Here is a 20,807-nt window from a genome sequence, read left to right as displayed (position 1 = left end):
CCTCAGTCACGGCAACAGGAGCTAGGTGTCGCATCTGCGTCGTTCCTATTACTTAGCTGTTGTGCTGATTGAAGAATACCACCTCTTCCCAGGTGATGTTAAGTTCTGCACCTTCCTCGGACGATGACGGTCTATATGGCGACGTCGACTCGCTTTCGGGACACAGTCTGAGCTCAATATCTAGAAGCAAACAACTTGCCAGTTTTACCGGGTATCCCAGCAATGTCCCTGGTTTCTTTTCTATATGTTTTACCGAGATCCCTTTCCCATCCGATATTAGATATTTGCTCAATCGGGTACCCATCTTCGACATCCCAGGGGTGACTATCAGTGTCCTTACATCAACCCATTGAATATTTAATAGGAAACCTAAAGGCTCTGTGTGCGAACAATATGGCTTTGGAGTTTAGCGTCGCTGTCTTCAAACTTGGAAGTTTCTGCAGACCTGCGATTCCTTTTTGTATGAAATATGCCATTGATTGACAAAACGACAGTGAGATCAGTCTTTGAAATATCGAGGATGCCGGATATCGTGGGACTGCTTCTGGTGTAATATACGTACATATTTATATGTCTGCTCCAAAGTTGTTGGTGTGTCTTACACCCATTACTCTGCACCTGCAGTATTTGGTATTTGATTTATCGGTTAGTTTGACCTAATTACAGTGTTGATGTTTACTCTGTTACTTATCGATACTTGTGCTTGTTTGTAATGTTAATGCAATCTCATGGTGAACCGAACGAGCTAAGTAATAAGCATGGCTGAAGTTGAAGCAGTCGAGTTTGTTCTGTGGAAAATGAAAACAGACAGAAGTCACTAAATACAGCAGCACCCATTCGTATCCCATCAGATCTTCCTCCAATCACTTTTAGCGTGGCCATATATTAGCATGGCCAGCCCCTACCATGAGGAGTGAGGAAGTCCGACGTAAAATCAGTAGTTTCGTGGACAGTATGCCATTGATAGGTGTCTCAAAGTCACTCTGGTTCTCATTTCCTTGATCGCTCCATTAAAACGCTCAACCATACCATCACATTGTGGATGACAGATTGTGGTCCTACATTTATGAAAACCAATCGTTTGGCATTTTCGGTAAACAAAATGTTCCAAAACTATCTATCCTTGTCGGAGTAAATGGAAGACCGTGAGCCAAATCTAGTAACGTTCTCCTCTGTCAAGATGATGGCGATGATCAATGTCTCATGATATGGCATCAGAGACGGCTGTCCGTTTTGTAAAGTCACCGACTACAATTAAATGTAGAGCTCTATTACATTTTTGACTTTTCAACATTGACCCCGTAATGTAATGTCAATAGCAATGCGCTCTATGAACAAGCCTCTCGAAATAATTTGTATCGGCGCAGTGAGTTTAGGATTTGCATTTTGCCGTCAATGGACGCAAGCCTTTGTGCAATCTAGGCTAACAGTATTTTAATGATGTGCGAATTCCATGATGACCTAACAACTAACCTGTCATATCGTTTTCTTAGTCGTATTCTTCCATTCTCTAACAATAACCCTTAAACTCTGTAATTTATCTGAAAGCGATCGAACTGCGCCCGCAGTGGTTTGATTTTTGTCTCCACCAGTATCAAGATGGTTGATCTCTGCATCTGTGGGATGCGATGAAAAAGTCCATTCGACAGCAAAGTAACTGTCTTGACAGTGTCAGCGAACAATTCAGTGTCATTTTTATTTTTAAATTTCTCGATATGTAAACGCCAACCTCAGCCTGCCTCATAACCTGTTCTCAACACGCCTTAACAAGTATGCCGGACTGCGCTCATTGTTAAGACGTGTTGCGATGGAAATTATCCTCCTTGCCACATTTGAAACACTTTTTATTTCTAGTTTCCCTCAGCTGACCAGGCTCAGACTTTAATCTCTACCATCATTTTCTGTGGTTCCTTGAGTGAACAGGTGGTTATTTCGAACAGTGCTTCATTTATTTTCTGTGTCGGTAGCTCTGACGTAGCTTTTTTATCCTCAATTCTGAAATACTGAAGGTTTCACAAACGCCTCCAGTTACATTACTAGGTCGGATTTGCTGTACCCACAGTCGAATTCCCTGGTGAGATCGTCAATGGATGAATCCTTAGCCAGGACTTGCCATCAATCCGGCGCAGTAGGATACGCCTGTTCTGTTAAATAAGACTTACAATTCTTTGTCCGAAGTCTACCAAACCTTTACCAGGTTTCAATTAACGGCTTTTTAACTGTGATCGGTCGGTTCTGTTTGGCTTGTTGGCAAGAATTTTCAATTTCCCGCGTTTCGTAGAATAGCGGGAAATATTTCTCCTCAGTTACATGTACGTGCACGTTGCATTGAAAAGCACGTGCGGTTTTTATTTTTCAATGAGACTGTGTGGGCTAGTAGGGTATCGGGTAGCTAGGTTTGGTCATTCTAGCGTTCGGTTAGCTACAGAAAAATATAAAAAGTAATTAATTGCTTTGTGCTTTTTTAAATTGTGTTTCTTTGATATTTATTAATATATATCATAAATATACATGAATGTATCTTGTCAAGTTCGGTTTGTGTCATGTTTTGTGTATTCAGCATCCTTAGGCAATACCAATGTGTGATTGATGATCGGGTTTTATCCATGTAAAAGAAATCCCAGCGAAGTATAAACCTTAAGCATTGGGCTGGTACACCTGTCACCCACAAGAGGTTTGGTCATTCTAGCGTTCGGTTAGCTACAGAAAAATATAAAAAGTAATTAATTGCTTTGTGCTTTTTTAAATTGTGTTTCTTTGATATTTATTAATATATATCATAAATATACATGAATGTATCTTGTCAAGTTCGGTTTGTGTCATGTTTTGTGTATTCAGCATCCTTAGGCAATACCAATGTGTGATTGATGATCGGGTTTTATCCATGTAAAAGAAATCCCAGCGAAGTATAAACCTTAAGCATTGGGCTGGTACACCTGTCACCCACAAGCGGTTTTCAGGTTGGGTGTCGGGCTTGGTTTTAATTATATAAACTCGATCTGAGAGGGAAAGTGAGTTGGGTGAGCATTATATGTATTCCTGTACGCAATATATAACACATACATGACTTTAAAAACGCTGACTCTGTCGTTCCAGAGGCCGAGCAGCTAACTACGTACAATGAGTTTGTTGTTATTTAGTTCTATAGCTCGGGAGTATATCAAGGACTTTCTGTTTTAGTGCAGCAGACAACTTTACCGGGAGGTTACCCAGAACTCCATGTGTCGTGTCAGTTCCCTCGAACTAACCACTAAGTATTTTCATTATCAGACCAGCAATTGATAGCTGCGCACGTCTGAAAGTGTGGTTTATAGTTGATCGCTATATAGCATAGTCTACGAAACAAGAGCGCTATCTTGAACAAACATGATATTTGCTGAGAATATGTATGAAGTTATGATACATCTCTAGGATACGTACATCATGTACATATATATATGTTTTTTTCAATTATGAGCTTAATTAATTTTAGATGAAAAAAGAGCAAAGAAAAGAGTAAAATTGACATTATTTCTTATACACTGTACTACAACTTTGCTCACAATAGTAATCCTAATCAGGATAATATTACTTGTGTTCAAATAAAATAATAATTCCACCAATGAAGTTCCAAACACTTTGTATTGGTTGTTGCATTATTACATTTTGTAACATTATGTATTCTTATTTAAATTGCGGCATTTTTGACTGAATGGTTATTATGTATCTCAATTTATGCCTCGTATAATTCCCTTACATTTACACGTATCCCATGATTAAGGCAACTAAAATAACCATTTCACTTAATTTTTCAAACTGTTTTGAACCATGTGTACGATGAAACTTACTCGGAGCGAAGCCTAGCGGCCGTGCTGATATCTATATCCGGTGTACCAAGGGATACACACATGAATTACTTCCCTTCGGTCGAAAGCGGAAGTGAAATGAAAACAAAAACATGGCGGTCACTATCAGAATTGCTCATGTGATAACATGGACTTTTCTATTTATAGTGGGTAAGTAGTCTTGTTATTAGCTCCGTATTGTTTTTAAACAAGTCTCTTATGGTCGTTGGATCTAGCCAGTCCTAAAACACTCCTATAAGTGTCTAGATCCGACTCTGGAAATGTTTCCGGGAAGCTCTTTATCTCGCGTTTTACCAATGCAAACGGCAAACGATCTAGATATGTTTCTGAATCATCGGTGTCTATGCTCTGATAATAGAAACAAGTGCTTAACTTTCAAATTCATTGACATGATGTTACTGGCAAGATTCTTTTTCGAAACCAGTTGAAAAATAATTGTTCAGCAAGTTTTTACCTTGACCAGTTGACTCATGATCACCTTTTATTATGACAATTTCAATATTATGAGTCACCCTTATGTATCAATGGTATTAAATCCATTTTGGGAATGGGCTATGATATGACAATGTGATCCTGTGATCTTTGATTTTTGCTGAAACAGTTTCTGTTTTAATAATTAAAATGAAATTATCCAAATACAGCTATCTAAAACGACAAGCCTAATCCTGGGTAACCAAGTCCTAGAACTCGTGAACGGTCCTAATATAATAAAACTTGTCCTAGTCTACAGCGGAAGTCCTATAAAATAGGACTTTGCGTAGTAAATTAGGACTTTTCTATCTCCTAGTGCAGTATAGAGGATATATTCGGCCCCCTTACAGAAATATCGTTTCCTCAGAATTTTCTGATCCCAATTCAGGAAACCATGTGAACGCAGGATACTGATACGTTTAAGTAAGTTTGTTTACAAAGAAACCGAAGGTCAAGGCCGCCTGTGCTGTTGGTGATTTCCGATTTTATAACGTGATACGATGCTGTCTGCCGATTTCGGCCTCTGTCTGGAGTTTTCGGCCATCAAGACTGAAGTTTTCGGTTACCTTCAATATTTGGAAATATTTCATTTCCTAGTGAAAAATTCATCTCATCAAATAATTTAGGCATGCTAAACGAAAGTATTTTTATTGGTAACCAACGCATTTTAAATATTTTCTGTCTCTTATTAGACTGAGCATGATCGGACGTTAGAATATTCTTAGTCAATTTCACCAGTAATTGGCGCCAATTAACTAATCATTATTAAGAGTTTGCATGCTTTTGTGAACGTAATACCAATACAGTATACATTGAATCAATGTTTAAAAGTTACCATGCCGATTCCTTTTTTATGAAATATTTAATTAACTGCAGCTTCTGAATATTCGTTGTTAAATTTTAAAAAACAATGTGGCCAGAAAACAAACATTAATTAATTCAAACTCTGAAGTAATTATTAATTATCAAAATACATTGAATCCGTATGTAAAATATATCCCAGGAGAGACAAAGAAATCGGATCTTATTACAAAGCTAACACTGTCAATTAATATCATCAGCGATTAAACATCAACACTGATCTCTGCTTTGAGATAAGATTTAATTTTGATTTTATTCCTACATTTCATATCAGTTGTTATATAAATTATGTATTGTTATCTTCTGTATAAAGCTGGTGACACTGATTTTTTAAAATACCCCTTTCGGGGACCCCAGCAGGTGTTATACATGTAGGTCACGTTAGGTTATTGGAAATTCCCCAAACTTTCGGAACTCTATCAGAAGAAAATGAAACTTGGTGATGTCGCTTATTTAGGGTTTTGCTATCAAAAATACAGGAAAACACTTATCAGGAGGCTGAAAACTCCAGACAATTAACAAAATTGTTGGTAATATTGGGCCCCCATCGTCCAATTCGCAACTGGAGTGTTGCGGCCTGGAAGCATTTTCATCCAGAGGCCTTCCATCAAGTATTGCCTAAAAACATCGATCTTTTTTGCTTTTTTCATTGATACGATAAATATATAACTTTATTGACCAGGTAAAAAATAATTTTGTTTTTGTGTGTGGTAAATAACAGTTTAAAATCACTACAATTGGTCTGAAAAAATAATAACACGAGATACTGTGATATTTAACTGTTGATAAGAAGTTCATTTATGATAAAAATCTTTTTTAAAAAAATGTTATTACAATCAATGATCTATTAAGAGACAGTACCACAAAGAGTTTTTACACTTTCAATGAGTTTCTTCACAGGTACAATGTAAATACCAACTTTCTTCATTATCATAGTATCATATCGGCTGTTAAAAAGTTCTTATCATCGGCTGTAATTCCTCAATCAAAACTTCAGTATCCATTTGTACCAATTAGCGTTGAATATTTTCTAAAGGAAAGAAAAGGTACTAAAGATTTTTATAATATTTTAATACATAACGAAGCTGTGCCTTCTGGTAAAGTTAATTGGAACTAAGACTTTGATCTTGATGATGCAACTTGGTCTCAAATTTACAAAATTCCATTCCATATTACTAAGAACACAAAAAGTTACAGTGGCTACAGTTCAGAATAAATCACCACATCTTAACAACAAACACTTTTCTTTTTAAAGCACATCTTTCTGTTTCTCCTTACTGTAATTTATGTAATTCTGAAAATGAAACAATAACTCATATTTTATGGGAGTGTAAAGAAGTACAAAATCTTTTAGATTGTTTCACAGCTTTACTTGATGTTTTATTCATTCCTTTTGGTTTCAATAAACAAACTTTTATTTTTGGTCTACATTCCTCCAACTCCATTTCCTTCAAAGCTGACAATGAAATTCTGCTAGTTATAAAACAGTATATTTATAGAATGAGATGTCTCCATAAGTCACTCAGTACTAATGGCCTTGTCAATATTTTAAAAGATTATTATAATACTCAGAAATATATAGCTTACAGCCAAGGAGAAAGAGCAAAAATTAAATTTGAGAAAGACTGGAAAAAATGGGAAAAAATAGCTAAACTTTAATCTTTTATTCGTACACCTCACCTTGAAATATTTGCAATATGATAATCATAGATGTATACAATTTTTTTTTTTTTTTTTTTATTTTGATTTTTTTTGTTCCTTGTTTTTAATTATTTATTTTTATCATTATTATCATTTTTTTGTTTTTGCCGATATAACTTTTTATTTCTTCGATCTTCACTTACTGTACGTGCCACTCTAAATACCATCTCTCTGTCTATCCCTCCCCTTTATCTATCTTTTTTTTCTCTATCTCTCTATCTTTCTTTCCTTTCTCTTTGTTTTTCTTTTCTGTTGTTTTTTGTTTTTCGTCTCTCTGTGTGTATATTTGATAGTATAAGGTGTATGTGTGTGTATGTGAAGAATGAAAGTGTCCTCGTTTGTCATGTCACATGTGTTACAAAATTTGAAAAAATAAAAAATTACAAAAATAACACGAGATATGTCGGTAAATCTTAACATCTTTTATTGACGCCCAATTATTGGGTCAAAAAAGTTATTTCTATATTAGGGGGCCAAAAATAGCAGACGGCCGAAAATACCCGAAGGCGCACTATAAAATTCTATAATATATATATATATATATATCAGAACTTAGGATTTTATAAGTAAATAAACGTCTTTGATATGAACAGAAACATATATCATGTATATATGTTTCTGATATGAATTATAAATAATTTAATTGATTTATTTTTTTGTGATTAATCTTCATAAAAGACATTTGATTATTCTTAGCTGTCTTAGCTAGGCCTATATATATAGGCTCTATTATATATGATTAAAACAAGGATGATTAATAATTAAGCTTTATCAGTCAATACAGGGATCCCAAATCTGTGTAAGTAAAGTGTAATAGGAGAGGAGAAAATGTAGCGGCCAGACCGGGATTCGAACCCGGGACCCTCAGAACACTAGCCGAGTGCTCTACTGACTGAGCTACCTGGTCACCGATGATCAACCCAGTCCAATCCCGCTACACTCCTCGCTCCTTTCTCGAAGTCTTCGCCCTCGAAGGCATACGAGACCCTTCCAAACACCACCACCATGGGTTATTTAGTTGGGCACCAATTCTGTAACAGGAGAGGAAAAAATGTAGCGGCCAGACCGGGATTCGAACCCGGGACCCTCAGAACACTAGCCGAGTGCTCTACCGACTGAGCTACCTGGTCACCGATGATAGACCCAGTCCAATCCCGCTACAAAAGTACACCTTCCAGTGATTGTGACGTCAGAAAATTAACGCCAAAAAATGACGTCACAATCACCGGAAGGTGTGACTAATTGATGGTAATATAAATCATACTTAATTTACCCATGACATTTTGGGATCTTGAAACTCCGGTTTTGATCAATCGCAAATTTAAGTTTATGCATTAAAGCTTATATACATTATTTGTAGCATGTTTTAGTTATAAATGGTGCAGTGCATAGTGATACATGTACAGTCGCCTTTTAGCTTCGCCTTCCTGTACGTATAACTCATGATCATGATCAGTTGGTAGATCTAGAGCAATGGTTCAGTTAGTCTGGGGTTGCTGGTTTAAGCCTGGCTGGCGGCACACAAAACTCTCGTCCTGTTACACTTATATTACTTACAGTGAAATTTAACTGACATTTTAAAATTTGTGATGTTAAGTGTTTTTTGTTCCAGTAAACTGTGAAAGAGTAAGCAACAAGACCTATGTAGACATTACTGGTGTTTCCGCCTGCTTCAGGAGATTCAACGCCACACATCAAGTTGGATGTAATTGTAAGGAAGAAATTTGAATTTTCTTGAGCATTTGAAATTAATCTGCTTTGCTTATAGCATCTCTCAGAGTAATTGTACATAAATTGAGTATTATTGAATGAACATGGCAATATGTATAATGCCTTCTTGATTATATTAAAAAAAAGTGTGTAAAGATTATACCTCTATCTCTTTATGCCAATATTAAACAAATAAGCGTGCATTAGTAGTGTGTATTTTTACAAATCTGTTATTGCAGCTAAAGCTTCAGGGAATGTTGGAGTGGTGTATTATGCAGACTCTGAAGAAGATATTAAATACATAATCGATGTAGCTAATCAACCACCGTATGCCATCCTTATGGGGTCAACATTGTTTACTCTGTAAGTATTCAGTCATTGCATATTACAGAGTTAGTTCCCTTGTGGGTAGTTATCGATTATTATGTCATTATTTTGTGGCCACAATTCACATAGTTTTCTCCAAAAAGTATGATGTTCTGCTTACAGACACATTACATCACAATATTATATCACAATCAGTACCTACCCAGCAAGGGCAGATAACTCTACTAAGCAAATACAGAACATTCAGTCTGTATATATATTGGTCTGTGTGATTTAAAACCCATTCTGACTTATATCAAATTAAAGGTGTTGTATTTTGTGTTTTTTCTTCTTCAAAAATTTATCAAAATCAGCTTATTAAGAATATCATTACCATCTCACTTTGGTACTTAAGATTTACATTTCAATGCTACAAAATTCTTTGTGAAATGTAACTTTTTTAACTTACTTAAAATTTTTAAGTCCATGTGAAAGAAGTTTCTTAAGCAACCTATAGTAGTATGGTCAGGTCATAAAGAGTGTTGTCTGCCAAAGCAGATTTGGTAGAGGAAGATTTGGCTTGAATAAAAGGGATTGTGTACTATGTGTTATAAACAAGTAATTTTATAAAAACGATGAACGAAAATACCCAAAGCGAAGGTATTTTCTTAAGTCCATTTTAAATGTAACTTTAAAACCCTACCGTCAACGTTTGATTGTCCAAATGCACTGATCAGCTGCAGTATGTCAACAAAGTACCGAAAGTCATGTGTCTGATCATGTGATTCCTAGCCCAGATTTTGTGTTATTGCAAATTATTTTGGCGATGCAACTTACCCGAAATTTTCCGCGCGGTATTGATGAAAACATAACATTATTCTATGTAATCAGAGATGTTCATCACTTTCCATGACCAATTGGTTTAAAGACTTCAAATTAAAATTGATGTAATAATGAGAAATTTTTAGCTTAAACACGATTTCACAAATGCCTGCTGCTCAACATTTATTTGGAATAACTTCAGTTTTCGGAACAAGCCAAACAGCTCCCCTGACGAAAATAGATCCCTATTGTGTTGGCCATCACCCAGCAACCGGCCGATAGAAATGTTCTGTATCGTGATAGATAAATAACGATTTAATAGACAACTTGTTGTACAAGTAAGACAAAATGTTAGATATTTGTGTTGATATAATTGGTACATTTTATTTGTTGCTGTTGTGTTGATATCCGAGGGGATTTGATTACCCTGACGAAAATTGGTCCTTCAAATATATATTGTTTATAAGGAATATATCTCAGGTCAACTGATTTGTACTTTTACCAAATTAATTTCTTTTACACTTCAATGAAACATTATCAAAAGGCAGATCAGATATATCCTCTAAAATTTTCTCTCCTTTCTAACACCTCTTACAGAAAAAATGTGCAGAACTTGTGGAACTCTGGGAAGATCAACGGAATGATGGTGATACATTTGGACTCCACTCCGATACCGGACTCATTCTCCCCGGATACCACCTGTCCTAATGACCCCTATGGTATGAAGGTTAAATGATAGAAATAGATGTCAGTTACAAATTACCATAATAATCTCTAAATTACTAAGCCAAGTAATACTGGGGTTTAGAGATTTCAAAAAGATGTGGGTAAAGTACAAATTACCATTGATTTGTATCACCTTCCGGTGATTATGACATCGCAAAATTCCCATAAAAAAATGACGTCATAATCATCGGAAGGTGGTACTACCAGTAGTTTTAGGTACAACTTATTTACCAGTGTGACTTATATATGTACAAAAACTTCAAAAATCGTAAAAAGCCAGTGCGGCTTATTGTCTGATAAAATAAGGTAATCAACAGTAAATCTTACTTTACCCATGTTATTTTGGGATCTCGAAACCCCCTATTGTCATTCATGTATCAAATAGGGATGTTACATGTTGTGTCATTTGTACTACATGAAATATATAATTTAATTTGTGTAACACATTATATAAATGAAAGTTTCTGTGTCAGGTGTATTTAACGCATGAATTGTCATTATTGTAAAGGCTGCTAATTTGGCTATAACAACAGCTATCTTAAATATAGTTAAATCTGTTATTTGTAATTTAGATCACTTTCAAATATTAATGATTTGTGTGTTGATGTGTTGAAGGTCTGTACAATGGTAACAAGGATTATGGCAGCTGTAAACAAGGAGATTGGAACACGTATGGGAACAGTATGATGTTCCAGGACTATGCATTCCCAATCTTTGTCATGAAGAATGAGACAGAAGTGAACTACCTAATACATGATGTAAATACACCACTTGACTGGATTCAGTGTTTTATTTCTTATATAATAATGTTCCATTCTTGTGAGAAAGTTTGATTGTTACTTTTACAATTCAGTAATAATAATAACAATCAATACCTACTTAGAATAGAAAACAACTTGATATGATGTAAGATAAAAGAACATATCATTGTTATAGGATTAGGACTATTGTTTCATTCAACACAATTTTATAAAACCAAAATGGTTTTGGGTCATTTGAATGATCCATCATGTTTGAGGAAATTGTAATTAGTATGGCCAGATACATGTATATCATTAATGTTTCATAAAATGATATTTAATTTCAGTGTTTTGAGAAATTCAACAAACCAATCAATGGACAACCACGTGCCTACCCTCTTTGTGCTGTGGAACTAAAGGTATATTTTTATAAGTCCAGTAAAATACAGGTAATTTAAAGTTACCTGTATAAAAAACATAGAAAAAAAACCAACTCAACATCAAACTTCCAAACAAAACTTTTAATAAAACCTATCTAAACTCATGATGGGTATAAATCCCTAATTAATGTGTCACATTGTCTGGTTATTGGGAATCTGTTTGAAGGTACATGTATCTGTAATTTGTAGGACAGTATGTCTGGATCCAAAGACTCAGTCACTTGTATCCGACGTAACAACATGCAAGTCAGCCTGGATCCTGAGACCTATTGTGACCCTCTTGGAGATAGCAATATTGTGGCACCCTTGAAAGCTGTTCCTAGTTCAGAGGATTACCCTGATAATTCGGTCATAGTGGCGGCTGCTAGGGTAAGTACAGGGGATTACCCTGACAACTTGGTCATAGTGGCGGCTGCTTTTGATTTTGATAATGATATGTTATTTTTGTAGAATGTTGTCTGGTTTAGCTGTTTCCCTTTTCATTTATATCTTTCCTGTCTATAAAATTGCCAATTATTTCAGGTTTGATCCTATTAAAAAGATTTATGAACTGGTATCACTTTTCTAATACAGTGCATATTATTACCTTTTCTCCAAATCACTGTTTAGGATGAATCTTGTGTAGTTCAATAATCAAGTTTTAATTGTACTATTACCAGTCAATATTTACATGTTGGAGCACAGTGACGATTTTGATCTGCTCAGTGCAATGTATGGTATTTTCATAAATGTAACGTTAGAAATGGTCGTCTGATGGCTGTTTTCTGTCTAGATTTACACTGAAGTAAAATAATGTACTATAAACTAATATCATATCTTCATATTTAAATATGCTTCATTTTTCATCTGCTAAATGTAAATACAAGCATTGCTTATCATATTTGACATTTTACAGTAGGCATTAGCACATACCATTAGGTATGTAGGCAGCCTCATTTATGTTACACATCAATGCATGTCAAAGTAAAGATAACCAATTCTCAAATATTATAGATGGACACATTTTCCATGTTTGAAAATGAATACCCTGGAGCAGATAGTCATGTGACAGGAATTGTAGGACTTCTTGCTGCTGCTGAGGCTATAGGGAAAGTGAAAGACCGCATTACAAACAGCTCCAAAGACATTCTGTTTGCCTTCTTTCAGGGCGTGAGTATCCAATATTCATTGTTCCATTTTTAAAATATTTGTGTTTTCAAAATGTTTAAAGGGACAATTCATTCTACGAGAACATTAAAATTTGTATATATATCGGAAAACCCCCAGTTCTAATGAAAATTAGATCAGTCAATTCTACTGTGATATGTCAGAAAATCCCATGGTGGTGAAATGCGTGTGAAATGTTCAAACTCACTTACTGTTCGCCATTACACATTGTGGTCGAATATCTTGTATGCCGAACCCAGTCCCTTGCTCGTAGAGTAATGCTACTTTTGTCTAGAACTGCTCAAATCGCTCTGACAGAAGTGTGTTTACCTTATTGGGTGAATTGTCTTGCCTAAAAAATCTTTATATCACCTCCACAGTGGTTATGTAGTTCATTTGTTTAACGTGCGTGACTTTGGCTCGGATATTGGTACAGCGTACATATTGTACCTGCTTAATCGTATTGATCAACGATTTGTTATTACAACGGTATCAATTAAAATACTAAACAATGACGTGGAATTTGTCAATATCTTATGTTATATGTTTCATAAGAAATGTAGCGTGACTTTGGCTCGGATATTGGTACAGCGTACATATTGTACCTGCTTAATCGTATTGATCAACGATTTGTTATTACAACGGTATCAATTAAAATACTAAACAATGACGTGGAATTTGTCAATATCTTATGTTATATGTTTCATAAGAAATGTAGAACAATACATTTATGCCATATTTTGCTTCTTGGTTATGTAAAAGAGTTAGCCTGAGTGAATTGTCCCTTTAATTTAGAGGCAACAAAAATAAAATCATTACACTAAAACAAATCTGTGTCCTTCAAATCAATTTCAGCATGAAAAAATATTGCCTGGATTATTCTTCTGATGAATATAATATAAGCACGGGGAATGTAATTTGTAACCTAAATGTTGAATAGGGTACCTTCATAACCTTAGCTATGGTCATGCAGTGATGAACTGAATTCAGAATTTCTTGATCAGCATGTTATTTTTGTATTGTAACTGTTATATGATGCAGGAAGCCTTTGACTACATAGGAAGTAGCCGCATAGTATATGACATGGAGAATGCCAAATTTCCTGCGGAGCCGATAGCAGGAGAGACCCATGTCCATCCCATCAACCTAAGGCATATCTCCCACTTTGTAGAGGTTAACCAGCTCGGTCTCCGTGACGACGGCAAGCTGTGGATTCACACAGATCCCATTAGTGTGAATGGTAGCACAAAGATTTCTGATGAGGTGAGTTTTTTTTTAAACAATCATGTAAAAAGTGATGAGGGATTACATAAGAATTGATGTATTTCTGTGTCTGAGGATGCAGCTTTTTATCTAAAATTTTGAGTTTTGCCTCCCATTTATTTAAAGTTTTGATTTTAATGTATTAAGTACAATTGCTGAAACTGACACCTAGACTGAATTTCTAGGTTTTGCTTATCTAAAGGAAAACCTTTGATTGGATAGAAAAAGTGGTTATAAACGATAACTTATAGAGAACCGGTAGTCTTCATAATAATTGTCACTGTATATATACATATATATGTTTGAAAGCTTTTAAAAAGTATACAGTTACATTTCTTTTGTTGTATTTTCTATTGCTGTCTTCGCAGGTAAACTTGATGATAAAAAACATCACAGACATTGCAAGACAGCTAGATTTAGACCTGGGTGAGACTGATGTGACCAAGCCTTTACCTCCCTCCTCTGTCCAGAGGTTCCTAAAGAAGAAGGCAATACCAGCCTTCGTCCTGACTGATCACCAAACCAGCTACACCAACAAGTATGTGAGCCCTCACCCCACCCATGTGAAGTTGTAGGGCATTTAAGCATTGATCTTTATTTTGACTGCATATACGATAGTTGATAATGAACATATTCTATGGAGCATGTTACATAAATGAATATGTAGGTTGCCAATTGAGTTCATACTATTGTATATCTGATATATCGTTTCCTAACCTAATGAAATTAGTCCCTTTTTTAAGAGTAATACCAAAAGTTGTCTTGTCTTTTGCATTTCTCTTTCAATTCATCTGCGACACTCCTTCAGGTGTTGCCCACTTGTACTACCATATAATAAGTCACAATGAAGGTCAAATCCTTATATTTAAATCCCTGTTTTGGTTTTAGACAGAATAAAACTGGTAACTACGGAAGCCTTGGTTGCTAGGCTAAATAGACTGTGTATATATTATTAAAGGCTTATGTACTTATCATATTTTACTAAGTCAGAGAAGAGTAAATTGTTCATTATTATATGTTCAGAGTGTCCAGCCCTGACCAATCCATCATTGTAGATGTCCTTTATCTCTAGTCCAATGATTTGATCAAAGCCAGGAAATCTGTACCAGACTATTACTATTAAGATGTAGTGATGAACATTGTAGTTCAACTGTTTCATTATGCATTAGACCATTAAAGATGCTCCACCGCTGACAAATAGTATTTTTTCACTGTTAAAAACAGGAGCAGACAATTTAGTATTTTTCTTTAGTTACAAAAACTACTAACTTCAGACCATTGAAAAGTTTGAGCTTCTAATTTTACTTCAAGTTAAAATATAAAAAATAATTAATTGCATCCCGAAAAAATTCCGTGCCACTATATCCTATATGGAATGAAGTACTGATTGCGCATGTACCAAAGGCGAAGTAAATTACTTTATGTTATTTTTTGTGTTAATTGTACATATATATACACAATTAAACACCAATTATTGTTCAAATGATGAATATCATTTATGCTCTGTCGGCGGTGGAGCATCTTTAACAAGGATTTTAGCTTTGACCTAAATGTCACACCTGAATAATTGGCTGATTAGACTTAACGACCTACAGTGTATCTATAGTTAGGTTATTTAAGGACAGCCTCCCCTGTATGAAAAATGTTGAGTGTGTAAATGTCTGTATGTTTTGGGAGGCTGCAGTATATATCCATATTGTGTCTTTGTAATTATAACGGAAGTCATGCCATTATCATAGAGCTATCTCACTTATGCCAAAGACACCAAGTTTGATTTCTTAAAGCTATTGTTGGAAGGAAGGCATAGGCTTTTCTTTCTTTCTTTTTCCCCCTCTCGGATAGATTGTTCACATTTTACTGACTATCACTATTTTATCATTACAGATACTACAATAGCAGGTTTGACAGTGCATCTACAATACAGGCAAACACCTCCGATTATGATACTGTTTCTTTACAAGCTAAAATGCTGACTAAGGTTGCCACTACACTTGCAAGGTCTCTGGTCCTGATGTCTACAGGAGAAAATGCCACTGATGTTGAGGCAAACGAGAAGACAGTAAGTAGCTTTCAATTGTTGTGTGTGTGAAATCGATTGTTTGAACTTTTGATGGTACAAACTGCCAGTAATTCAGAGATTATAGGCACAGTAACAATTTATCAAATATCCATCTTTATTCATTTCTTAAGGCATAAAAATGCAAAATACAGTTCATATTCCAGATAGTGACACCACATTTATGTCTCATCCTTAATCCCAACGAAAACCCTGTGATGCTCTTTTACCCCTGGGTATATCGGCTACATTTTGTTTGATATGGTTAAGTAGGCCTATTCAATCATGTGGTTGCTTCAGCCAGGAGTTGAGATTGAAATCTTGACCAACAAAAGCTAATGTTCAAACAAGTGTACACTTTTTCTGAACTTCTTCCACGTGTAATAACTGTGTGGAAGGAGAGCGAGGTGTTGATTGGGGCTTACTACTGGTAAATTCAGAAGTGAACAATTTCCAAATCTTAAATCAATAGTCTATGTAATCAGTACAATTTAAGGTAATCTAAAGCTAAATCTGTCTGATATTGTGTGGTGTCTAACACCAGACCTGATACACCTCTGTAAATTAATCATTTCATCAATTGAATGAAGTTAATGAAATGCAAGGAATGTTTTAATGTGACATTATATAAAACAATTCAATGGATATTAATTAATAAACACATGTTTTCCCTTCCTAGGTGACCCATTTGCTGTATTGTTTCCTGGTCAACAAGTCCTGTGACCTTTTCCAAGAGATCATTGAAGAGGACGACTTAGCCACATTATGTAAGCTTTTACTAATTACAAAAAAAAATTAAAAAAAATTAGTGAACTAATCATTACTTTTTTAATAACCTGGTCCGAAGGACCAAGGTGAGCTTATGCCATACCGTGGCGTCCGGCGTCCGTCGTCCGTCGTCCGTCGTCCGTCGTCCGTCGTCCGTCGTCCGTCGTCCGTCCGTCCGTCCGTCCGTCAACAATCGACTTCTTCTCCATAACCGCTGGTCGGATTTCAACAAAATTTGGCTGGTAGCATCCTTATGGGCTACTAACTGAAAATTGTACAAATGATGGGGGCTGACCCCCAGGGGCCTGAGGGGCGGGGCCAAAAGGGGTCAATTTGGCTATTTCCATATAAACGACTTCTTCTCTGAAACCAAGCATGGGATAGCACCCATAATGCAATGGTAGCATCCTTATAGGGTGGGGATTCAAAATTGTACAAATGATGGGGCTGACCCCCCGGGGGCCTGAGGGGCGGGGTCAAATGGGGTCCATTTGGCTATTTCCATATAAACGACTTCTTCTCTGAAACCAAGCATGGGATAGCACCCATAATGCAATGGTAGCATCCTTATAGGGTGGGGATTCAAAATTGTACAAATGATGGGGCTGACCCCCCGGGGGCCTGAGGGGCGGGGTCAAATGGGGTCCAATTGGCTATTTCCATATAAACGACTTCTTCTCTGAAACCAAGCATGGGATAGCACCCATAATGCAATGGTAGCATCCTTATAGGGTGGGGATTCAAAATTGTACAAATGATGGGGCTGACCCCCCGGGGGCCTGAGGGGCGGGGTCAAATGGGGTCAATTTGGCTATTTCCATATAAACGACTTCTTCTCTGAAACTAAGCATGAGATAGCACTCATAATGCAATGGTAGTATCGTTATAGGGTAGGGATTAAAAATTGTACAAATGATGTGGCTGACCCCCCGGGGGCCTGAGGGGCGGGGTCAAAAGGGTTCAATTTGGCTATTTCCATATAAACGACTCTTCTCTGAAACCAAGCATGGGATAGCACCCATAATGCAATGGTAGCATCCTTATAGGGTGGGGATTCAAAATTGTACAAATGATGGGGCAGACCCCCGGGGGCCTGAGGGGCGGGGTCAAATGGGGTCAATTTGGCTATTTCCATATAAACGACTTCTTCTCTGAAACTAAGCATGAGATAGCACTCATAATGCAATGGTAGTATCTTTATAGGTTGGGGATTCAAAATTGTACAAATGATGTGGCTGACCCCCGGGGGCCTGAGGGGCGGGGTCAAAAGGGTTCAATTTGGCTATTTCCATATAAACGACTTCTTCTCTGAAACCAAGCATGGGATAGCACCCATAATGCAATGGTAGCATCCTTATAGGATGGGATTCAAAATTGTGCAAATGATGGGGCTGACCCCCCAGGGGGCCTGAGGGGCGGGGTCAAAAGGGGCCAATTTGGCTATTTCCATATAAACGACTTCTTCTCTGAAACTAAGCACGTTATAGCACCCATAATACAATGGTAGTATCCTTATAGTGTGGGAATTCAAAATTGTGCAAATGATAGGGCTGACCCCCCGGGGGCCTGAGGGGCGGGGTCAAAAGTGGTCAATTTCCATATAAATAACTTTTTCTCTGCAACTTAACATGGGATTACGCTCATAATGCAATGGTTACATCCTTATAGGGTTTGAATTCAAAATTTTGCAAATGATGGGGCTGACCCCCCGGGGGCCTGAAGGGTGGGGTCAAAAGGGGTCAATTTAGCTATTTCCATATAAACGACTTCTTCTCTGCAACTAAGAATGGAAGAGCACTTATAATGCAATGGTAGCATCCTTATAGGGTTGGGATTTGAAATTGTACAAATGATAGGGCTGATCCCCGGGGCCTTAGACGGCAATAGATGCGAGGTCAAAAGGTCAATTAGGCTACTATTTTCATATAAATTACTTTGTCTCTGAACCTATGTATTGGATAGCATATTTGTATGGTATCAATAGCATCATTGTATGGTTGTGATTCAAAATTAAACTTTGGGAGTCAATTTTGCTTATTTTTCTAATTGTCTGAGTCTTGTGATAATTACTAACAAAAAACCAGGTGAGCGATACAGGCCCTCTGGGCCTCTTGTTTAATAACGATATACAAATTAATAATAGTTAATAATACAATTGCCTCCATCAAAGGCATCAAAATGTAAAACATTTGTTAATTTTATGGGTAACAAACCTTCCAATTGTTATTTTTATTGATAAGTAAATATTACAGTCTGAGAGTAAACTTTTGCAATATAACAGGCAAAGCTATTAACTTAACAACTTCATTGATATGTTTCAGTGGAAAGTTCGACCCCATACCCATTCTATGTGGGAGTAACCAATACCAATAGTCATGTGACCAGTCTCACCAAGCGCCTGTTGAGTTTGTACATAGGGGACAGAGAGGGGGCTGACATAGTGAAGGATAAGTGTAACGTCCAAGGGAACTACAAGGTGAGTCTCACACTCATATACTTCATCAAAATATGTAAGTTTTATGTGTCACAAAGCTGGCTGTGAGTCTCACACTTATATACTTCATCAAAATACATAAGTTTTATGTGTCCAAGGGAACTACAAGGTGAGTCTCACACTCATATACTTCATCAAAATATGTAAGTTTTATGTGTCACAAAGCTGGCTGTGAGTCTCACACTTATATACTTCATCAAAATACATAAGTTTTATGTGTCACAAAACTGGCTGTGAGTCTCACACTCATATACTTCATCAAAATAAATAAGTTTTATGTGTCACAAAGCTGGCTGTTGAATACTGACAGAAATGGTGTATGAAAATCCTACGCTGATTATTAAATTGTAGAATTATTCATGATAATTAATGACCAGACTTTTATCAGAGGGAGGGACATTAACTAGAAGAGAAATCGTCATCTGAACACATTACAGTGTACACAGACTTTGGTATCTATTCTCATACCTGTGTGTTTAGAAAGTTTCCGATTGAAAGACTAGGCTACCATAATTTCAATTGTTTTGTTTGTTATTGGTCTAAAATGTAAATAAATGAAATGCCCTTTTTATTCTTCTTAACTGATTTTTTTAATGATGTCACAGGTATATGACTACACATGGATGCAAGGTCCTGTTAAAGATGGAGAAAAGAAACGTGAGGGATTCTGTATGCGGAGCACTGTGAGCCTGACTACTGCTAAATCTCCAGCCTTTGATATCACTGGTAGGTAATGAGTAGAGAAATATCTAAAAATGGGAGATTTATATTGGTGGAAAGATATCTAGAAATGGGAGATTTTTATTAGTGGAGAAATTTCTACAAATGGGAGATTTATATCAGTGGAGAAATATTGACAAATATGATATTTATTTTAGTGGAGAAATATCTACAAATGGGAGATTTGTATTTAGTGAAAAAATATCTACAAATGGGAGATATGTAAATGAAGGGAAGATATGTCAATTGAATAACTATAACAGAGAAAGTGGGGAATTCAATTGAAACTAAAGCTGATTTTATAATAAAATACCCTTTTTAATAGTTTTTTTCGTGAACTTCCTTTATTTTGCTTTCATTTCTGACAAAAGACAGTATTATTGTTAATATGTGGTAATGGAAAAATTATGTTGCGTTGTAATAAATTTAAACTATATTGCCCACATTTCTACTGTAGAACATGTTTCTTTTCTGATGTCTCTATAATGGACATTTAAAGAAAAGACACAGATATTAATTTTAACTGTTACTAAAACAGAAAACCATATAAGGAAATTTTTGTTTGATAATTTGGATCAGTGACTTGTGTACCTCAAAATGTATGTAAAAGGCGAATACTGTATAAAAAGAGATTTGTGAGTTAATTACGTAATCATGTCTTTCTCTATTGTGTTTATCTGTAACACATACTATTTGTATCGCATGTTTTTTTATACATTTTATATGTTCATTGATCAG

General features: G+C 36.0%; 1 protein-coding gene across 1 annotated transcript; it reads left to right on the top strand.

The window, feature by feature from the left end:
* Positions 1–3,884: 3,884 nt before the first annotated feature.
* LOC138317824 (nicastrin-like) lies at positions 3,885–20,098 on the top strand. The gene is made up of 14 exons (XM_069259740.1): positions 3,885–3,995; positions 8,491–8,589; positions 8,828–8,951; positions 10,314–10,435; positions 11,058–11,200; positions 11,530–11,601; positions 11,812–11,991; positions 12,616–12,771; positions 13,810–14,031; positions 14,400–14,569; positions 15,916–16,090; positions 16,767–16,854; positions 19,177–19,331; positions 19,955–20,098. The coding sequence occupies exons 1-14, from the start codon at positions 3,938–3,940 to the stop codon at positions 20,081–20,083; spliced, it is 1,893 nt and encodes a 630-aa protein (XP_069115841.1). The 5' UTR covers positions 3,885–3,937; the 3' UTR covers positions 20,084–20,098.
* The last annotated feature ends 709 nt before the right edge of the window (positions 20,099–20,807 follow it).

Source organism: Argopecten irradians, chromosome 3 (assembly GCF_041381155.1).
Source record: "Argopecten irradians isolate NY chromosome 3, Ai_NY, whole genome shotgun sequence".
NCBI lineage: Eukaryota > Metazoa > Mollusca > Bivalvia > Pectinida > Pectinidae > Argopecten > Argopecten irradians.
The sequence above is the reverse complement of the archived record's forward strand: the minus strand, read 5'-3'. Positions and strand labels throughout refer to the sequence as shown.

Excerpts from the sequence above, each read along its gene's own strand:
- LOC138317824 (XM_069259740.1), top strand. The coding sequence starts at position 3,938 with ATGGCGGTCACTATCAGAATTGCTCATGTGATAACATGGACTTTTCTA. Across the intron at positions 11,201-11,529 it reads TGAACTACCTAATACATGAT|TGTTTTGAGAAATTCAACAA; the intron begins GTAAATACACCA and ends ATTTAATTTCAG. Across the intron at positions 14,570-15,915 it reads CAAACCAGCTACACCAACAA|ATACTACAATAGCAGGTTTG; the intron begins GTATGTGAGCCC and ends TTATCATTACAG.